This window comes from Bos indicus, chromosome 7, assembly GCF_029378745.1.
Source record: "Bos indicus isolate NIAB-ARS_2022 breed Sahiwal x Tharparkar chromosome 7, NIAB-ARS_B.indTharparkar_mat_pri_1.0, whole genome shotgun sequence".
NCBI classification, from domain to species: domain Eukaryota; kingdom Metazoa; phylum Chordata; class Mammalia; order Artiodactyla; family Bovidae; genus Bos; species Bos indicus.
Window position 1 is genome coordinate 14,157,791 of NC_091766.1, and position 20,537 is coordinate 14,178,327.

The 20,537-nt window shown below is 46.0% G+C and overlaps 2 protein-coding genes across 9 annotated transcripts; one reads left to right on the forward strand and one right to left on the reverse strand.

Annotated features, from left to right (window-relative positions):
• Positions 1–4,655: 4,655 nt before the first annotated feature.
• On the reverse strand, positions 4,656–16,736 carry FBXL12 (F-box and leucine rich repeat protein 12). 5 transcript variants are annotated; one of them, XM_070792768.1, is made up of 4 exons: positions 16,697–16,713; positions 11,121–16,300; positions 10,938–11,010; positions 4,656–6,142 (listed from the first exon to the last, which is right to left on the reverse strand). In XM_070792768.1, the coding sequence occupies exons 2-4, from the start codon at positions 11,204–11,206 to the stop codon at positions 5,321–5,323; spliced, it is 981 nt and encodes a 326-aa protein (XP_070648869.1). In that variant the 5' UTR covers positions 11,207–16,300; positions 16,697–16,713; the 3' UTR covers positions 4,656–5,320. The 5 variants fall into 5 exon arrangements, with proteins under 5 accessions (XP_070648869.1, XP_019819669.1, XP_019819670.2 ...); XM_019964110.2 differs by having other exon boundaries at positions 11,121–16,736; XM_019964111.2 differs by having other exon boundaries at positions 10,840–11,010; positions 11,121–16,736.
• A 4-nt stretch (positions 16,737–16,740) lies between these two features.
• On the forward strand, positions 16,741–18,325 carry UBL5 (ubiquitin like 5). 4 transcript variants are annotated; one of them, XM_019964113.2, is made up of 5 exons: positions 16,741–16,866; positions 17,169–17,286; positions 17,445–17,528; positions 17,690–17,727; positions 18,165–18,325. In XM_019964113.2, exons 2-5 carry the CDS (start codon positions 17,231–17,233, stop codon positions 18,206–18,208), a joined length of 222 nt encoding a protein of 73 aa, XP_019819672.1. In that variant the 5' UTR covers positions 16,741–16,866; positions 17,169–17,230; the 3' UTR covers positions 18,209–18,325. The 4 variants fall into 4 exon arrangements, with proteins under 4 accessions (XP_019819672.1, XP_019819673.1, XP_019819675.1 ...); XM_019964114.2 differs by having other exon boundaries at positions 16,749–16,905; XM_019964116.2 differs by having other exon boundaries at positions 16,750–16,866; positions 17,204–17,286.
• The last annotated feature ends 2,212 nt before the right edge of the window (positions 18,326–20,537 follow it).

Genomic DNA, 20,537 nt, shown 5'->3' on the forward strand with positions numbered 1-20,537 from the left:
ATAGAAAAAGCAAAAGAATTCCAGAAAAACATCTACTTCTGCTTTATTGATTACACCAAAGCCTTTGACTGTGTAGATCACAGCAAACTGTGGAAAATTCTTCAAGACCACCTCACCTGCCTCCTGAGAAATCTGTACTCAGTTCAAGAGGCAACAGTTAGAACTGGACGTGAAACAATGGACTGGTTCCAAATTGGGAAAGGAGTACATTAAGGCTGTATATTGTCACCCTGCTTATTTAACTTATATGCAGAGTACATTACGCAAAATGCCGGGCTGGATGAAGCACAAGCTGGAATCAAGATTGCAGGGAGAAATATCAATAACCTCAGATATGCAGATGACACCACCCTCATGGCAGAAAGAGCCTCTGTGAAGAACCTTTTGATGAAAGTGAAAGAGGACACTGAAAAAGCTCGCTTAAAACTCAACATTTGGAAAGCTAAGATCATGGCATCCAGTCCCATCACTTCATGGCAAATAGATAGTGAAACAGTGGCTGACTTTATTTTCTTGGGCTCCAAAATCACTGCAGAAGGTGACTGCAGTCATGAAATTAAAAGACGCTTGTTCCTTGAAAGAAAAGCTATGACCAACCTAGACAACATATAAATAGCAGAGACATTACTTTGCCAACAAAGGTCTGTCTACTCAAGCCTATGGTTTTTCCAGTCATAATGTATGGATGTGAGAGTTGGACTATAAAGAAAACTTAGCTCCAAAGAATTGATGCTTTTGAACTGTGGTGTTGAAGAAGACTCTTGAGAGTCCCTTGGACTGCAAGGAGATCCAACCAGTCTATCCTAAAGGAAATCAGTCCTGAATATTCATTGGAAGAACTGATGCTGCAGCTGCATCATACTTTGGCCACCTGATATGAAGAACTGACTCATTGGAAAAGACCCTGAGGCTGGGAAAGATTGAAGGCAGAAGGAGAAGGGGACAACAGAGAATGAGATGGTTGGATGGCATCACCAACTCGAAGGACATGAGTTTGAGCAAGTTCCAGGAGATGGTGAAGGACAGTGAAGCCTGGTGTGCTGCAGTCCATGGGGTTGCAAAGAGTTGGACATGATTGAGTGACTGAACTGAACTGAACTGGACCTTCAAGGTACTGTACTATAAGATTTAAAACGTTTTCCATATTTCTGTGTTTGTTTTTATGCATTATTTGTGTGAAAATTATTATCAACCTGTTACAGTATAGTACTATACAGTGATTGTGTTACTTGAATACGCAGGCTAACAAATTGGACTTATGAACATACTCTTAGAACAAAACTCATTCATATGTAGGGACTTGCAGTATCTAAAAAACAGCTCAAAGATAATGTTATTGCTTGAGGGGAGAACCAGGACTCCTGCCCCAAGGCTTCACCATGGTCCAGGTACATTTTATTTATATATTTTTGGTTGTGCTGGGTCTTTGTTGCTGCACTCGGGCTTTCTCTAGCTGTGATGACTGGGGGCTACTCTGTTGCGGTTCATGGGCTTCTCATTGTCATGGCTTCTCTTGCTCTGGAGCACAGGATCTAGGCATGCAGGCCTCAGTAGTTGCAGGACGCAGGCTCAGTAGTGGTGGTGCACAGGTGTAGTTGCTCCATGGCAAGAGGAATCCTCCCGGACCAGGGATCGAACCTGTGTCCCCTGCATGGCAGGTGGATTCTTATCCACTGTGCCACCCAGGAAGTCCCAGATACATTTTAAAACAGAGGACAGCCTTAAGCCCCCAGCTCCTTATCTAGGAAAAGGCATTGGTTAAGGATGAGAAGATCCCAAGTGGGGAGGAGCTCTGTCTGATGTCCCACAACTCCACCAACCTTCAGAGCTAAACTCGAGGAAGGCACCGCTAAGATAGAATGAGTCCTCCACCAGGTGAGCCTGGGGAAAAAACACCTCTAACTAGCGGTGTGCTGCAGCCAGTTCATGCCAGTGTAGGGGAGCTGATTGCTAAATTGTCATGAATTTCTTGAGCCAAGTTGTTAAACTGTTGGTAGCTTGAAACCAGCCATGGTAGAGAGTTTTACACCACAAAAATCTGCACATGCTACAGGCATTACGAATGAGGACTCCCCCCACCACCACCTGCTAACACCAGCCATTAAACATTTCTGTGTACACCACTGCCTCTAACTCCATATTTGTTGCTCCATTCCCACTGGAAAGGCAGGAAAAGAGCTGTTCCAGGTTGAATATCAGTAGGAAACGGCAACACACTCCAGTATTCTTGCCTGGGAAATCTCTCGAACAGAGGAGCCTGGCAGGCTCCAGTTCATGTGGTTGCAGAGTCAGACACAACTTAGTGATTAAACAACAACACTCCATCTCCAGGGAGACCAGCAGAGGCCAGGACAGGGCTTCTGTCAATCTCTCCATCACACCCCCTCTCCCAACAGTATATACCAGATCTCCAAACACTCTCTACCAAGGTGACAGAGCCCTTGGTCATTTCCCTTCCTGAGATGTCCCCAGGGTCCATGCCCCAGCCTGGATCAACCTGGTCCCCTAGATGCCTTGGGCAGGAGCTGCTAGATTTGGTCCCAGTGTGGGACAAGTAGACCCCTAACTATGGCCACATCAGGGGAGCAGTCACACCCTGGTCTTCATGTGGTCAGATGGGAAGGAATTTCCATTGGCTGCCCCAGTGGGAAAAGAATGAAACATCTGGGTCCTCTCTGATAGGTGAACTTGGAAAAAAGAACCAAGGGTACCCAGCTCAGCCCTCTTTCCTCTCTCCTGGCTCTGCCCACCACAGAGCAGACACACTGAATTGGCAGGCAGGTAGTGAGCCTGCAAAGCCACACATACCCTCCTACCCAGCTCCGATCAGGAGTAACACTCATGGATAAACAACACAGTCCTAGGGACTTCACTTGGTCCAGTGGTTAGGACTCCATCCTTCCACTGCTGGGGGCACAGGTTTGATCCCTGGTCAGAGAACTAAGATCTCACAAGCTGTGAGGTGTGGCCAGAAAAGACAAAACAAAAAACCCAGCAAGGTCCTATTGGATAGCACAGGGAACTATATTCAGTGTGTACTAAGCCGCTTCAGTCATATCCGATTATGTGACCCTATGGACTGTAGCCCACCAGCCTCCTCTGTCCATGGGATTCTCCAGGCAAGAATACTGGAGTGAGTTGCCATGCCCTCCTCCACAGGATCTTCCCGACCCAGGGATCAAACCCATGTCTCTTATGTCTCCTGCATTGGCAGGTAGATTCTTTACCACTGAGCTGCCTGGGAAGTCCACTATATTCAATATTCTGAGATAAACCATCATGGAAAAACATATAAAAAAGAATACATAGGGATTCCCCTGGTGGTCCAGTGGTTAAGACACCCTGCTTCTGAGTTAAAGCTTAGGCCCCTTTAAAGGGGAGTCCAATATTCTTGCTCATGCTTTCCTTAAGCCTTGTGCAACAATGTATCTTGCCTGAGAACTGGCCTTTCTTTAGGTCTGGAACTAACGGCTGCAGTGTCTTACTCATGGAAATGCTTTTCTTAGACTCTATGAATAATTATAATTGTAACAAATCTTGCCTGGGAAACTGTTTCCCAAGACTTGTAGCCCTGATGACACAGCAACAGTATGTCTCCAGAGACATTGACCAGGATCATTCCCCCTGGCTAATCTTGTGCCAAAGTTATGACATGATGTATGCCTTGGGAAAGGGTATGGTGGAACTTTTACAAACCTTGAGGTATTATTTTTATTTAACTAGCTAGCAGAAGAGTATATAATGCCCTGCCGAAACTAGCAAGCCAGGTATTCTCCTGCCCCCTTCTGATGTCTATGTCAGAAGCTTTCTCTGTCACTTTCACTTCAAATAAAAATCTACACAAAGCTCTGAGTGACTGAAACTGTCTTTGGTCTGGAGTTAAATCTTCTCCTTTGGGGACCACAAACCCGGCAACACCATTCACTGTAGGCTTCCTTCACTGCCACTGCAGGGGGCACAGGTTTGATCCCTGGTTGGGAAACTAAGACCACACATGCTGTGTTGCAAAAAAAAAGGATATGCATACATATATGTATAAGTGAGTCATGAGTCACTTTGCTGTATGGCAGAAATGAACACAACATCGTAAATCAACTCTACTTCAAAAACACACACACACACACACCTCATTTCAAGGGTAGGCACTTAGGATTGCTGTCTGCCACCTGCATCTTTGAAGTGGTTCAGACTCAAAAACAGGAAAACGAGTTGCTCCTTACGGAACCCCTGAAACCAAAGCCACCTGTGAGGCCCTTCCAACGTCTCCTCATCCTGTCTGATTTCACTATTGTTCACTTGGCCCCTGGGACCTTCTTCCCATCCTCAGAAAATGCCAAGTTCATTATTTCCATCTTAGGTCTTTGCTTTTTCTGTCTTTCCTAGTGCTCCCCAGGGCTGGTTCCTCATTGTCTCCCAGGCTTCCCCTCAGAGAAGCCCACCTGCCCACCCAACCAAACACACGTGTGTCCATCACATGGCCCTAGTTTATTGGCTCAGAGTCTCTAAAACTATTCCATGCGTATGTTCACCTGTTGATCACCCTGCCTTCTTCCTTGTGTGTGTTTCATTCATTGCTGTGGTCCCAGTGCCTAGAACAGTCCCTGTAAAATAGCTTGAGACACATTTGTTGAATAAATAAACCAAACACTTAAAAAAAAAAAAAAAAAAGATTGTCTTTAATAGCAAAATTACACTATGGAAAATTGGGAAAATCCAGAATACAAAATACAGAAAGGACAGCTTCGGATCTTTAACATTTTGATCATCAAAGCATGAATTGTATCTGCCCTCCTTTCCATGTCTCCTGTGTGCATGTAGGTCTGTCAGTGTTATCAGTGGTGTGTCTGCGTGTCAATGACATGTTAGTGTGCAGTGTGCATGCATAGATAGGCTTCCTAAGCTTCCTAGGCTTTCTAGGCTTCCTAAGGGGTCTCGGCCCCTCAGGTCTCCCTAAGTCCTAATCTGCCCTTCTGCATCATCCTGTTCCTGAGAACAGCTCTTCATGGAGGGCCACTGGTGGGCCCTGGGGTGGTAAACATTAAGGCTCGGTAACGTAACCATGAGGTAGCTGAGGTCTTCTTCATCTCCAGATGTGAGGATAGGGCCTCCAAGGGGCTGGCTCATGTCACAGAGGCCATACAGCTGGTAAACCATGATTCCAATGACCTGAAGACACCAAGGCCTGGGTTCTCTCTACCTGGCCTTAAGGCCTCTCCAACCTGATCACTTGCCTACTGGCAAGGTGCTGCTCAGAGGGTCCAGATCTCATTAATGAAAGCTAAGAGGGGGATCCCTGGGTCGGGGGGGGGGGGGGGTGCAGTCACATCCACCAGTCCATGGACTCTTTGGGCAAGGCCCTGACAATGACCATACAGTGCGGTAGCCCCTTAGACAGGATCCTCTCTGCCTCCTGACCCTCCCAGCCCAGCCCCTGCAGCTCAAGGACCCTGAGCTTGGGCATGGTGAGGCAGGAGGCGAGGATCTCCTGTGGGGAAGGCATTTCCGGGGTGACAAGTGGCCCCAGCAGGCACAGACTCTCCAGGGCTGGCATGCCCTCCAGGACAGACAGGCCAGGGGCCGAGAGGCCCCGAACGGTCAGCCGGATCTTCCGCACATCTCGGAGGTGGCGGCTGATGGCCAGGAGGGTGCTGTCGGCCGAGAGGGTACAGCCCAGCACCTCCAGCCTCTGCAGGTAGTTCAGCTCCTGCAGGCCCATATCCAGCCCCGTCTCAGTCACTCGGTAGGTGCCACCCAGCACCAGCGAGCGCAGGGCGCGGAAACGTGTGAGGCCCTGCAGGTGCTCGTCGCGGAAGGCGGGGACGCGGTCCAGCACAATGCACTCGAGCAGGGGCAGCACCGTGGGGTCCTGCTCTTTATGGAGCCAGGCCATGGAGATCTCACAGCTGTGCAGCTCCAGGGTCCTCAGGGTGCAGGGCAGGCTGGTGATGGGCACCATGCTCAGGTTGGCCACATGCAGGCAGAGGCGCTTGAGGTTGGGGCACTTCTGACCCAGGGCCCTCATCAGGGCAGGGGACAGCTGGGGAGCCTGGGAGCCTGAGAACAGGTAGCCGCCCATCCGTAGGGAATGGAGCCTGGATGCCATGTACCGGCGGAGGAGGTGCCACATGACTTTGGGCCGCATCTGTAAGAGCCAGAGGTGGGAGGGTGTCTGGACCAGAGATACGGGGCATCTTCCAGGGACCCCACCCACCTGGAGACAGACAAGCCCCAGGTAGGGTTCTGAGGCTTCCTGGGAATTCTGTCCTTCCCTCACCAGCCTTACTCAACCAGATACCTTTCCAGAAGTAACAGGATGGTTTAACCCCATCATTTTGACCTCTAAGTTTGAACAAAAGCAATGGTGGATAAGAGACCATCATAACATATCTGTCTCTACCAGGACAATGAGTCTCATTACCTTCTGGAATAAGTAAGAAAGTGAAACAACAACAACAAAAAGCCTGTTTCTAAACCTTTCAATTCCTTGCACAATGAAAATCACTGTGATCTGTATATATACCCTAGGAAAATTTTACTGCTAATTTATGAAATAGTACTATTGATTCCAGGTTTAATAAAACTTTATACCTTTTAAGATTTTTAAAAAAGTGAATCCACCCAGCAATATTTTTATCTCTTTTTCTTTTTTTGGCCATCCCATGTGGTATGTGGGATATTAGTTCACCAACCAGGGATCAAACCCTCGCCTCCTGCAGTGGAAGCCTGGAGTCTTAACCACTGAACCACCAAGGAAGTGCCTATCGCATTCTTAATGACCACCTCTTCATAGAAATGAGCAACACAAAATAAAAACTGAAAAAGGTTAAAACTGCCCAGGGTAAATTAGATGTAAACAAACAAACAAACAAAAAATCATAGCTTAGTAATAGTGAAAGCTGCAAAATTTAACCCTGGGAAGTTAGACTTGTAGAAAACAAACTATAAATAACTAGTATTTCATGTATTTTATCATATGTACAGTTTACCTTTAAAAAAAAAAAAGCAGAAAAAAGAAACTGCATACCATAGAATTTGTTGACTTTTTTTTTTGGTAAATATGACTTTTTTATTAGCAAAATCCATGACCAGGCAAGATGATATTCTGCTGTTTTTCAGCTATTCCTTTTCTGTTGGGTTCTTGGTATCCCTAATCCTTTTATTCCTAAATTCATGTTTTTCACACTTTCATTGAAATATAGTTGATTTACAGTGTGTTACAATGTATTAGTTTTGGTGCAGAGCGAAGTGATTCAGTGATTGCTATTTTGGTGTACAGCTATATATATATATATGTATATATGTAAAAGTAAAAGAGTTAATCACTCAGTCATGTCTGACTCTTTGTGACTCCATGGACTGTCACCCACCGGGCTCCTCTGTCCATGGAGTTCTCTAGGCAAGAATACTAGAGCGGGTAGTCATTCCCTTCTCCAGGAGACCTTTCTGACCCAGGGATCAAACCCAGGTCTTCTGAATTTCAGGCAGCTTCTTTACCACCTGAGCCACCAGAGAAGCCCATATGTGTATATATATGGATGAATATATATATATATGGCTGGATATATATATATATTTTTTATATTCTATTCCATTTTAGGTTATTATAAGATATTGAGTATTGCTCCAACTGTGCTATACAGTAGGTCTTCGTTGGTTACCTATTTTATATATAGTAGTATGTATAGTTTAATCTCAAACTCCTAATTTATCCCTCCCCCCCTGTTAACTACTCTTGATAGAGGAATCAAATCTTCCTGATCAAATTCAGACCTGCAAATTTGGGCTGAGGAAAGGGATTCACTAGAAACACTGGCCACTAAAAGGTAACTCACAAGAGTGGAAGCCACTGTTGGCAAAATAGCAAATGGCCACAAAGCCAGAAGTTGAAGCATTTTTACTTGTAAAAAGACAAATGAGAAAATCCTTTAAGTTTCATGATATCAAACACTAGCCAGGATGTGGAAAAGCAGTTCTTGGGTCCTGCTGGTGGGACTTGGTCTGGCTACTTTGAAATGCAATCTGATTTTTACTGAAATTTAAAATATGGACCCCCACTGGCACCTGTTTTGTTTTTTCAAATACAGGAACATCTACTGCCTTTCTGGGAAAGAACAAGGTGATTTGGGTGACAGAAGCAGGGAGAGACCTTACTTTCCAATGTTTATAATTTTGTATATTTTCAATCCTCTGCATTTATCTCTGAGCGGCCCCCACTTATATTTTTTTAAATGAATTCTTTAGTTGGTTTAAATGAACACACTGCCTAACCTAGTAATACCTGTTTTGTGGAATTTACCTTACAGAAACGTTGGTTTCTGACATCATGGTTTTAACAGCAAAAATGTCCAGTGATAACAGCCATGTAGATAGCAACTAAGAACAAAGAGGATTCAGAGATTCAAACGTGGGTAACTCCTCAAGACATGCAGGAAGGAGTGGCAAAATGATACCTTTAGGGTTAAAAAAAAAAGAAACAATACTATGTACTTTTGTTGTTTAGCTGCTAAGTCATGTCTGACTCTTTTGTGACCCCATGGACTGTAGCCCAACAGGCTCCTCAGTCCAAGGGATTCTCCAGGCAAGAATGCTGGAGTGGGTTGCCATTTCCTTCTCCAGGGGATCTTCCTGACCCAGTGATTGAACTGGCGTCTCTTATGTGTCCTGCAACGGCAGGCAGATTCTTTACCACTAGCCCCACCTGGGAAGACTATTATATATATATTATAATTTATATGGGTACAATTCTTTCAACCATAATGGTTAACTTGTATTGAGTAACTACTGTTTGCCAGATGCAGTGCTGAGCATTGAACTAGAAGGCTCACACAGTACCTGGTTGCAAGGCAGGTCTCCGTCCCCACCCCACCCCCCTACTGGAAAAATGCATTGGCCGAATCTTGCTGCAAGAGTACAACTATGATTCAACACAGCCTGACCCCAAAGGCCAATCCTGCTCTTGTAACCACTGCCCTTTCCTTCCCTATAAAGCCCCAAGGCTCCAAAAGCATAGAAAATGCTACAGAAGGAAATTCCACACATACTAGTGGTTATTCTGGGGAAGGGTAGAGATACCAGGGGATGACTGTCAAAGGCTCTTGCTTCATTTGTGACAATATTTCAATTTTTTTTGGTTTTGTTTTAATTTAGATATAATTAACATATAACACTTATTAGTTTCAGGCATACAACATAATGATTCAATACTTATATGTATTATGACATGATCATCACAATAAGTCTAGTTAATACCCATCACCATACATAGTTATACTACTTCCACATTTTTGTAAGAATTATTCATGATGTGTGATTTTAAAAAGTTAAACCTCAAAAAGAGAAATGTAAAACAAATGTCCTAGTTAATATCTGTTATGGGTACTAAAGTGTTTTAGAAGTGGACTCATCTGCAACTGATTTTGAAGCATACTTAAAAAATCAAATGGGAAAACAAAATAAACAAACATTTGGAAAATAAAAGCTTGATGGAAAGAGGGATGGATGGATGAAGAGATGATACAACCAATGTATTAAGTATTAGTGGTGGGCAACACTGTGTTCTCTGTACTGTTCTTCTAACTATTATATACGTTTGAAAGTTTTCATAATAAAATAGTCTGGTGGCTTGGAGGTAAAGAATCCGCCTGTCAATGCAATGGGTCGGGAAGATCCCCCAGAGGAGGAAATGGCAACCCACTCCAGTATTCTCGACTGGGAAATCCCATGGACAGAGGAGCCTGGTGGGCTATAGTCCATGGGGTTGCAAAAAGTTGGACACGACTGAGTGACCAACACCAACCTAACACTAACAGGTGATTCATATGCACAATAAAGTTTGAGACACGGTCTTATAAAGCTGTTTGTGATAGTAGAAAGTTGGAAATAATCTAATCATCTGTCAACAGGAAAATAGAGAAACAAACTGTGGTATATTCATTTAACAGCAATTAAAAGGAACGAATTAGATTTACAAGTACTAATTAGAGTAAATCTCAAAAGTGATGTGTGAATAAAGTTGGTAATGGGTGGATATATTAATATAAGTAAAATAGCATTTAATTATCTAAAGAGTAGTTTTATCTCCATTTTAGAAACACATTAACAATACTGTATATTGCTTATAAGCACATACATAGGCAGTAAATAAAAACATGAAGGGATACAAATCCACTTTATAGTCACGGTTATCTCTGAGGAGGGTTTCAAAAGTGCAAGAAACATATGTGCAAATGTTGTATGCATATGTTCGTATAGAAACATTTGTATGTGTATTTCACAAGATCTGCAGTGAATAAAGCCAAAGGTTTAAAAAGATTAAATCTAGGTGGTGAGTACATAGTTTCAGATATATATCCTCTATACATTTCTATATCTATTTGAAATAGTTCATAATAAAAAGAAAAATGCAAAGGGCCAACTCATTGGAAAAGACCCGATGCTGGGAAAGATTGAAGGCAAAAGGAGAAGGGGGCAGCAGAGGATGAGATGGTTAGAGAGGATCACTAAGTCAATGGACATGAATTTGAGTGACTCCGGGAAATCAGTGAAGGACAGGGGAGCCTGGTGTGCTGTAGTTCATAGGGTTGCAAAGAGTCGGGCAACTTAGCGACTGAACAACAACAAAGAAAAATAAATAAAGCACAAGTGGGAGAAAGTTGAAATGATTTGGTTGACTACTCAGGAGATTAATTCTAGAACTAAGTCGACTATAGAAAATTTCTCCATGAAAACTCATCAATAAGCTCTTTTCCTGCAAGACCTTGGTTACACCCATTCTGGAGATGGGGAAGCTGAGGCCTGGAGGTCACTGCAGAGCAAGTAAGGGACACGGGCGGGACGCACCCGGGAGAGCCTCGCTCGAAACACAGGGTTGGAGGCGTGGTCTTCGAAGTCTGACCAACCCGACCTCGGCCCAGGCCTGCACGGCCAGACCCGCATACCGTGTAGAGCGTCAGGTCGACGTGTCGCCACAGCCACCGGTCGTCCACCAGCTTCTTCCAGTGGTGACAGACCCTGGGGGAGGGGACCCGCCGTTAGAACGACCCCGGCCCCGCCAGGATCAGATGTGCATCTCCTGATACGCCCCCCGCCTGGCCCTTCCCTCCCGCAGGGGGCGGCCGCACCTGGAGATTCGGATCCGATCCCGGACCGGGAGATAAGAGAAGATCTCCAGCAGGACCGAGTCGGGCAAGTCGGCAAAAGTCGCCATGATCCCGTTGACACGCACTTCCGCTTCCGACTAAAGGAACCCGGGTACTCGCCCTGTGGGGGCCCTAAGAAGCGGAGGGAAAAGAGGGTGCGGACAGGGAGGTGGTCGCAGTTTCCGGTAGCTGACGGAGTTTCGGCTTTCCTCTTCAGGGGATGTGGCTGGATCTGGCAGCCAGTCCAGCACGGTATCAGAACTCCGCACAGAGGATGGGGCTAGGGACTGGGACCTAGCCCGGAAGGCGTGGCTAAGGCGATAACGAAGTCCAGGGCGGGGTTAAGGTGGGAACAAGACTCGGGGGCGGGGCCGGAGAGGCGGGCCAAACACAAAAGGCGTGGCTCGGGCGACGTTGAGGCCTGAGGCGGGGTTAAGGGCGGGAACGAGACTGGGGGCGTGGCTGGGGATTAGGACCGAGCTCCTAATGCGTGACTGGGCGATTAAGTGAAGTGAAGCTGCTCAGTAGTGTCCGACTCCTTGCGACCCCATGGACTGTAGCCTACCAGGCTTCTCAGTCCATGGGATTTTCCAGGCAAGAGTACTGGAGTGGGCTGCTGATGCCGAGCCCTAAAGGGCGGGACCAAAAGCGGAGCTCTAGGCAGAGAGAGAAGTCCCTATTTTTTTACTTAATAATGCTTTTTTGTGCATGAGAATAAATTTGTAGAAGTGATAGAGCTTGTTAAAAGACACTGAATTTTTTACTTTTACTGATGGCGCCAAATTGTTCTCCACAGAGCCTGAATTGACACTTCCTCCACATATATAACACTCATTTTTAAAGTTGCCAAGTCATAAGGGCAGTGAAATTTATTGAAACACTCCTGTATTGATGAGCATTCAGGTTGCTTCCAGGCAAGCTAAACAATACTGGAGCTAAACATTCTCTTATATACATATATTAGTTCAGTTCAGTTCAGTCACTCAGTCGTGTCTGATTCTTTGGGAACCCATGGACTGCAGCACACCAGGCTTTCCTGTTCATCACCAACTCCCGGAGTTCGCTCAAACTCATGTCCATCGAGTTGGTGATGCCATCTAACCATCTCATCCTCTGTCGTCCCCTTCTCCTCCTGCCTTCAATCTTTCCTAGCATCAGGGTCTTTTCCAATGAGTCAGATCTTTGCATCAGGTGGCCAAAGTATATATACATATATGTGTAACATATACTAAGATCCCACAAGCTGTACAGCATAGCAAGACAACAAAATCCCCAACAAACAAACAAAAAACCATGTATTGCCATTATAGGCTCTTGAAAGTGTGATTTGGCAAAAGCTATTCAAAATTACACTCTCATTGAATTTTGTCATACTATTTGAGGAAAGAACTAATAATTGGAGAATAAGACCTGCACTGTAATAACTGTTTAGCTGATGACCTTCCTAAATTAATTCATTTAAAAAACACTCAGTTCAGTTCAGTCGCTCTTCAACCCCATGAATCGCAGCATGCCAGGCCTCCCTGTCTATCACCAACTCCTGGAGTTCACCCAAACTCATGTGCATCGAGTCAGTGATGCCATCCAGCCATCTCATCCTCTGTCGTCCCCTTCTCCTCCTGCCCCCAATCCCTCCCAGCATCAGGGTCTTTTCCAGTGAGACAACTCTTCGCATGAGGCATGTCCTTTGACACATGAATCCAGTTCCTGGTTTGATTTATCATATATAAATAGAGTGTATTTATAATAGAAACATAGAAAGTATATATTACATATATGTCTGTGTGTGTGTGTGTGTGTGTGTGTGTATATATATATATATAAAATAGCTTTTACTAACTCACACTCTCGGGAGCCTATAATGGTAATACATGGTTTTGGTTTGTTTGTTGGGGGCTTTGTTGTTTTGCCATGCTGTGCAGCTTGTGGGATCTTAGTTCCCTAAGCAGGGACTGAAGCCAGACCACTGCAGCGAAAGTGCTGAGTCCTAACCACTGGACCACCATGTAATCCCCTGGCAAAATATGTTTTTAATACATGCACACACAGAAGAAATTGTGTATGAAATGCCAAACTGGGACTTCCCTGGTCATCCAATGGTTGACATGGTGGTCCACTGGACTCTGGTAGTCCAGGGGTTTCTGGTTTCCTCATCTTAATAGGTTGACTACCTGACTACCACAGTGTTTTACTTTTTATGTATTTATTTATGGATAAGTGAAAGCAATATAGGTTTTTTAAGCTTTATTCAGATATAGTTGATAGATAGTTGCAGAAATTTAACACATACATCTAAAAGAGTTTGCTTTTTTAAATTTTCTTTTGGCCAGCTCTACAGTGCATGTGGGATCTTAATTCCCCCACCAGGGATCATGCAAACATCATGTTGCTTGCTAGGGCTTCAAGCCCAGATTTTTCTGATGCCAGAGTGTGGGCATCTCTCTGGCTGTGATTCTCTCTAGAAAGCCCATGGCATCATGAAGGGGCAATGCCTCTGTCAGTTACACAGGTTTCCTAGGAACCATCTCCTCCCCATCAAGCAAACAGGAGTGGAAGGATGGGCACCCCCACATAGAATTTCCTCTGGGTCAGAAATTTAGGTAATAAGGGGCAGAGGAGCCCTGCTCAGCTTGCGTCTTGAGTTGTGACTCAGAACTCTCCTTCCTAGGAAACACCTAGCTCCTCCCAGTAGCAGATGACAGCAGATCCTTTTGAGGCCCCAATGGGAGAGTGGGGCTGTCCTGGCCCCCAGTGGGCAGGTACTGAGTCTCTTCATGAGAAGTTCTGAATGACATTTATCAGGAAATAGAGAGAAGTCTCTAATGTGAGTCTGGAGACGGAAATGGCAACCCAATCCAGTACTCTTGCCTGGAAAATCCTATGGACGGAGGAGCCTGGTAGGCTGAAGTCCATGGGGTCACTAAGAGTCAGACACGACTGAGTGACTTCACTTTCACTTTTCACTTTCATGCATTGGAGAAGGAAATGGCAACCCACTCCAGTGTTCTTGCCTGGAGAATCCCAGGGACAGGGGATCGTGGTGGGCTGCCATCTATAGGGTCACACAGAGTTGGACACAACTGAAGTGACTTAGCAGCAACAGCAGCTCTAATGTGAATTGTCCAGTCTCCTGAGGCCTTTCCATATCCCACCCAGCTCTGGAGGAGGGAGTCCTTGTAGCAGTGGCAGCCTAGTCCTGGGACTTCCCATGGCCCATTCCCTCCACTTCCTCAGGATGCCTTAGCCCAGTTGGGACTGGCAGGCCCCCAGTAGATCCCTAAGCTCCCAACAATCCCAGGCTTTATTTCCCTCCCCTTTCAGCAGCACTCTTCACCCCTTTTCAATCTCCCCCAGCCCATAGGCTCAGCAACACAATCCTGTGTTTTAGCTATCTCTTTTTTAATTAAAAAAAATTTTTTTTAATTTGTGGGGTTTCTTTTGAGGAAAGGGTTTTTTGTTTTTTTCTTTCTGTGTTGCATGGCTTTCAGGATCTTAGTTCTGCAGCCAAGGACAGAACCCAGGCCCTAGGCAGTGAGAGAGTAGAGTCCTAACCACTGGACCACCAGGGAACTGCCTAGCTACCTTTGAATGAAACATAAAAAATGAGTGAGAACTTTTTTTTTTTTAAATAACACTTACTTCCCTGGTGGTCCAATAGTTAAGACTTTGTTCTTCCACTGCATCGGGCATGGGTTCAGCCCCTGGTCAGGATGCTAAGATCGGATATGCTATTTGGTATGGCGAAAAAACCCAAAATTTCTTCTGGGACTTCCCTGGAGGTCTAGTGGTTAAGAATCTGCCTTGCAATACAGGGGATGGGGGTTCAATCCCTGGTCGGGGAACAAAGATCCCACATACCGAAACTAGGACCCAATGCAGCCAAATCAACTGATAAATTTTTTAAATTTACTTTCCCCCTCATTACAAGAGTAACATATGTCCATTGTAGATAACTGGGAAAACACCAAAAGCACCAAAAAGAGGAATATGCTCAGCAATTCTGCTGTCTAGTGGTCAACACCATCAACAGCGGGTGTGACCTAGTTTTTCTATGTGAATGAAAGATGTGCTCTTTCTAAACTTCCCCAGGCACACCAGTCCCTTCAAGCTTACCCCTTACATTCCATCTCCCTTCTTGCCCCATCTATTCTTCTGGATGAGGAAAAGGAGAATCAGAGAGGGGAATGTTGGAATCATGTGTGAGCATGTGTGCGTGCTAAGTCGCTTCAATCGTGTCTGACTCTTTGCAACGCCATGGACTGTAGCCCACCAGGCTCCTCTGTCCATGGGATTCTCCAAGCAAGAATACTGGAGTGGGTTGCTATTTCCTTCTCCAGGGGATCTTCCCGACCCAGGCAGGCGGGTTCTTTACCACTAGTGCCATCTGGGAAGCCCGTTGAGACCATGCAGCTTAATATTAAGGAATGAGACTGAGGTTTTGATTCATCATCTGGATCTGTGTCTCCAATCTGAATAAACTTTCCATTAAGATTCCCTGCCCTCTGAAGCCCACTCAGTGGGATTCTGCAGAGGTTGGAGAAACAACAGATTTCTGCCCTGAGGCAGAAAAAAGAAAAAATCCTGAGGCAGGAAGGCCCCTGAGTCTAGTGTTTGAGGCGGCACTTCTTGAGCCAGTTCCTTAAGTCAGGGCAGCCCCGACAGGGTCGCAAAGCATCCATCCTTTCCCCAGGAAGGTATCTCACGTCTTCTGCCTAATCTTGCATCTTATTTTGAGAAGGTGGATTGGGTGAATCAGAGGTTGCCGCCCCCTTTTCAGAGTGAATCCTTTTAGGCTAGTCAAACTAGAATTCTGTCTGCTGAGAAGAAACAGTTCAACAGTGAGTTCTACAGGCAGGTTGGATTTAGGAAGGGGTCTTCCCTGTTCCACCAGCCCTGGGGAAACATATCAGTCCAGGGGCTGCTCTGGGGCTGAAAAGCAAGGTTGGGATCTGGTACACAGTGCCCTCTGTAGGGCAGGAGCGACCTTCCTTGAAGTCAAAGACCTGGGAGCTCTTGCACGCGTGCTGGTTTCCAGCTTCCTCATCAGTGCTGCATTCTGATAAGAGCTGAACTCCATTCTGGAGTGCTGGTAAGTGCTGGTACCCAGGCCAGAATCAGAAGAGTCCTTCACTTACTGATTGTAGTCAGCAACCCAGATGTCCCTGGGGACAGGCGAGATAGCCAGAGGGGAGGGATGAGCAAAACGCTTCCGGGGTCCAGCCCTGAATGAAGGCAGGGGGGCGGAGAGTACAACTGCAGGACTTGATCCAGGCTCCTGTTAGAGGCTTCGTTGGGCTCAGGAACAGGAGGTCAACCCTGTTCCCTCGGGATGTGCCTGGGCGTCTCCACCAGATGCCACACTAGACGGTGTCTCGGCACAACGAAGTGCCTTCAACCAAGGGCCTCCAAGAGGCTGGGCGCCGGTCCAAGACCGCTGACACTCCACTCCTCTCCCCAGCCGGGACCCTCATTCGGCCCAACGCTCCGTCCACAGGTGTCCCCCTGCCCAGGCTTGGAAGCCCAAAACCGCGCCTGGGAACTGCAAGCCCACATCTTACCCTGGGATGAGCACTCCGTGGCGTGTTGACAGGCACGGGGGGGAGGGGTGGAGCTTCCGGTTGCGCACTTCCGCTTCCTGTTTTAGCGTAGGTTCTTAGTGTCTACTCTGGCCTGGGTTTAGCAGTCGTGCGAGGAGGTTGTGGCGTCTGCTGCTTCCAGGCGATTTGAGGTGAGGGAGCCAGGTGGAGGAATCCGGAGTCGGGGAAAGGTGAGGGGACCCGGCCTTCGAGGATCCGCTGGCCTGCGAGAGGCTCGGCTCGGTCTTCAGGCTACCTGGAGTGGGTCGGGGCCCGGGCGGGTTACTGGAGGGGAGGAGCGCGGCTGCCCGGCGTCCGCGGTAGCCCTGGGGTCCGAAGTCCTGGGACACGGAACTAGGGGCCTGGGGAGACTCCGATCTAAGGGAGTGATGGGGACGGGGAGTGATGGGGATGTGAACGTTAAGTCTCAATAACCGGGGGTCTTGGGACCTAGGGAACCCCTGAAGTCTCGATTCTGTTGCCTCCCAGTCCTCGCTTTGTGTTGCTCCAGCCAGGATGATCGAGGTTGTTTGCAACGACCGTCTGGGAAAGAAGGTGCGCGTTAAGTGCAAGTATCCACTGCCGACCAAGGTGCTGTAGCTTCCGGGGGATGCTTGGCATGAGGCAGGCAACTCAGTCTTTGTTTTAGAGTGATTGTAATTAAACCTGGGGGTTGGGGCGGGAATGGGGAGAGTCCTCTTTCCATTTTCCTTAACTCCTCTGCGTCCAGTACGGATGACACCATCGGGGACCTTAAGAAGCTGATCGCAGCCCAAACTGGCACTCGTTGGAACAAGATCGTATTGAAGAAGTGGTGAGTACAGGGGTAGAACTAGGGGCTGGACAGGAGCAGGCCAGAAGAGTTTGGTTGAGGGAGGGCTGCAGCCAGCCCTTTGTTTAGGCAGAACTTTTTCAGCTGGTCTCTGGGGTGAAGAGCCTCCTTAGATTTTTTTCTAAAAAGTTTTTATCCCACAGGTACACGATTTTTAAGGACCATGTGTCTCTGGGGGACTGTATCCTTTTTTGACTTTTTGAGGAAGGATCTACATACCCAGACTTGGTTCCCTATGTTCAATACTCAGGTCTGTATGAGGTTATGCCCATAAGTTATTTAACTTAGAATGTGACACATGGTAAGTATTTAGAGAGTGGGAGCCATCTAATTATTTTGTTGGGGGAGGAGGGTGGTTGGTTAAATATTTTGACTTGGCTTGTAAGACTTTGACACTTTCTGGTCAAAATATTTATTTACTAAGCTCCACCTGAGTGGGGACAGGAGATCAGGGTGGAGCTAGATTCCAGGATGTCTGTTGTGCAGAAGGAACATGAACTTTTTACAAAGTTTGGATTCTTTCCAAATCAAAATGATCCAGTCCCAAATGTTGCAGTTGTGAGAGATGGGGATGGGGATGGAGCCCACCTTAAGGATTCCTTAACACCTTCACTTCAGATGAAATCCACGATGGGATGAACCTGGAGCTTTATTACCAATAGAGCAGAATTCCTTCTTCCTGCCCTTCCCCCTCCTCCCACCCTCACTCCCCACACTAATATGGATGCTTGATTTTGGAAACTCATGTTAATAAAAACTTAGAGGCTGCTTTGTTGTCATCTTTGAGTGAGAGTTATCTCTTGAGCGGAGGGTTGGTATCTGGTTGTCACTGTTCTAAGTACCCACCCAGCTGCTCAATAAGACTTCAAGATTGGATCAAGGAGGGAGTCAGTAGATTGGGAACCTGAGTGGAAGACCAGAGCTCTGGGGCTAGCCATCTGTCTCTGGGCTGCCCTGGTAGCCCAGACAGTAAAGAATCTGCCTGCAATGCGGGAGACCTGGGTTTGATCCCCTGGAGAAGAGAATGGCAATCCACTCCTGTATTCTTGCCTGGAGAATTCCATGAACAGAGGAGCCAGCCAGGCTACACAGTCCATGGGGTCACAAATAGGTGGACACAACTGAGTGACTAACACTTTTCTGAAGGTCAAAAGATCCTGGGATTATTGTCATCAATAGACCAAGGATCCTCTGGGCAAGGACCTTAGAATTAATAATAGTTAGGAATACAGGTTTAGATTCACACAGACTGGGTGTGGAACCCCAGCCCTACCACCAACTGTGACCCTGGGTAGTTACTTAATCTCCCTTAACCTTCATTTCCTTATCCAATCTGGAACTGATTGTGTTTACTTCATTGGTATGTTGTGAAGTAGAGATGAGATAAGCATGATTAAGCAGCCACAGTTCTTGGCACCTGTGAAATGCTAGTGGACAGAGTAAAACAGTGTGACCTAGGCTATTCAGCCCTTGCCGATCCTCTGTTTCTTCCTCTAAAAAGGGGCACCATGATGACACCCACATCTCCATGAAATAATGAGATAATGCAGTTAAAACAGCAGGATGTCTGGTGCTATATCCATCTCTGGCCTTCTTCCTTCAGGTATGAGTAGACAGGACATCAAACACTCCATTTCTGTTCCCTTGGCCACAGCTCCTGAGGTCAGCCTTGACCTTGTCCTTACCCAGAGCCACATTCTGGAGCTGCTTTTGAAAGTTTCACCTAGAACCTTGCTCCAAGCCTTCTCCCCTCTCTGTGTATTGACCTGGTAGGTCCTTCCTCAGGACATAACCATGTTCAAGTCTAGTCCACTGCTCCCCCCGCATCACCCCCCCAGCCTTATGCTTTCTTTTTGCCATCAAGCTACTTGGGACGCAGTCGTGCAGACTGCCTGGGATGCTGGTCTATAGTCCACTAAAGCTGGTCTCTCCTTGGTCTCCACTGGCCTCCTTTTTACCTGCCCCCTTGACTTCCCTACTGTCCGTAGGATTCCCCTTCCTCCTGACAAATCAGAAATATGTGTCTTCTGGTACCCCTGCTCTTTTAGCTCAGTCTCCTCCTTATCTGTCTGCTTAGAAAATAAACCCCCTCCCCCCAATTCTTTTTTAAATTTTATGACAGCCTTGACATGCTGGAGTCCTTGTTTTCAAATCAGCATAGAAAAGTACAAGCTAAAAGTAAGACCACCCTCCTGGCCTCATTCTCTCTCCTGAGGTGAAGCCTTTTTCAGTGTATTTCTGTAAACTTCCATTAAAAAAATTGTTTTAATTAATATTAATTTTTAGTTATTTACTTGGCAGCACATGTCATGTAAATCCTTAGCTGTGGCATGTGGGATCTGGTTCCCTGACCAGGGGTTGAACCAGGTCCCCATCCATTGGGAGCATGGAGTCTTAGCCACTGGACCCCCAGGAAGTCCCCAATTTAATTTTTTTTTTAATTACTATGCTAATATCTGCTTGTAAAAAAAATCCACACATTTGCAAAAAATTAAGTTTCTTACTTATATAACATCCCTAATGACAGTGGCAATAATTAACATTTGAGTGAATCCAGAAATTTTCTGAAATACAATTGGAAAAATTATACATTCTATAATATTTGTTTTCCATTCAGTAGTTTTTTTAATGCTTTTTATTTTTCTATATTAATGATTTTTTTGTCTCATTCTTTTTAATTGGTATTTTTATTGAATTTTTCTTGGCCTTTTTTTACATAAAAGGGCAGTATGCAGGAGGGATTTTTGTGGTGATGGAATTGCCACATCTGGAATTATGGTGGTGAATGCAGGACTCCGCATTTGTCAACCAGGATATAGAAAGATCAAGTGCAGCCAGTCAAACAGATCCATATGTATAAGTGAATTACAAGACCCCACTGAAGGAGGTGGGGGAGAAAGGAGCTGATCTAAATAATTTTCTAAAATGTATTTTGATTTGATACTATAAGGCTAAAGACAAAAAGAATTACACACAAACATTGTACTATAG

What these genes read in the sequence shown, in the direction of transcription:
- UBL5 (XM_019964113.2), top strand. Translation starts at nt 17,231, where the DNA reads ATGATCGAGGTTGTTTGCAACGACCGTCTGGGAAAGAAGGTGCGCGTT. An exon ending in AAGATCGTATTGAAGAAGTG is followed by an intron (nt 17,529 to 17,689) that starts GTGAGTACAGGG and finishes TTTATCCCACAG; the next exon opens with GTACACGATTTTTAAGGACC. An exon ending in CCATGTGTCTCTGGGGGACT is followed by an intron (nt 17,728 to 18,164) that starts GTATCCTTTTTT and finishes CCTTCACTTCAG; the next exon opens with ATGAAATCCACGATGGGATG.
- FBXL12 (XM_019964110.2), bottom strand. Translation starts at nt 11,206, where the DNA reads ATGGCGACTTTTGCCGACTTGCCCGACTCGGTCCTGCTGGAGATCTTC. An exon ending in GATCGGATCCGAATCTCCAG is followed by an intron (nt 11,011 to 11,120) that starts GTGCGGCCGCCC and finishes CCCCTCCCCCAG; the next exon opens with GGTCTGTCACCACTGGAAGA. An exon ending in TCGACCTGACGCTCTACACG is followed by an intron (nt 6,143 to 10,937) that starts GTATGCGGGTCT and finishes TGGCTCTTACAG; the next exon opens with ATGCGGCCCAAAGTCATGTG.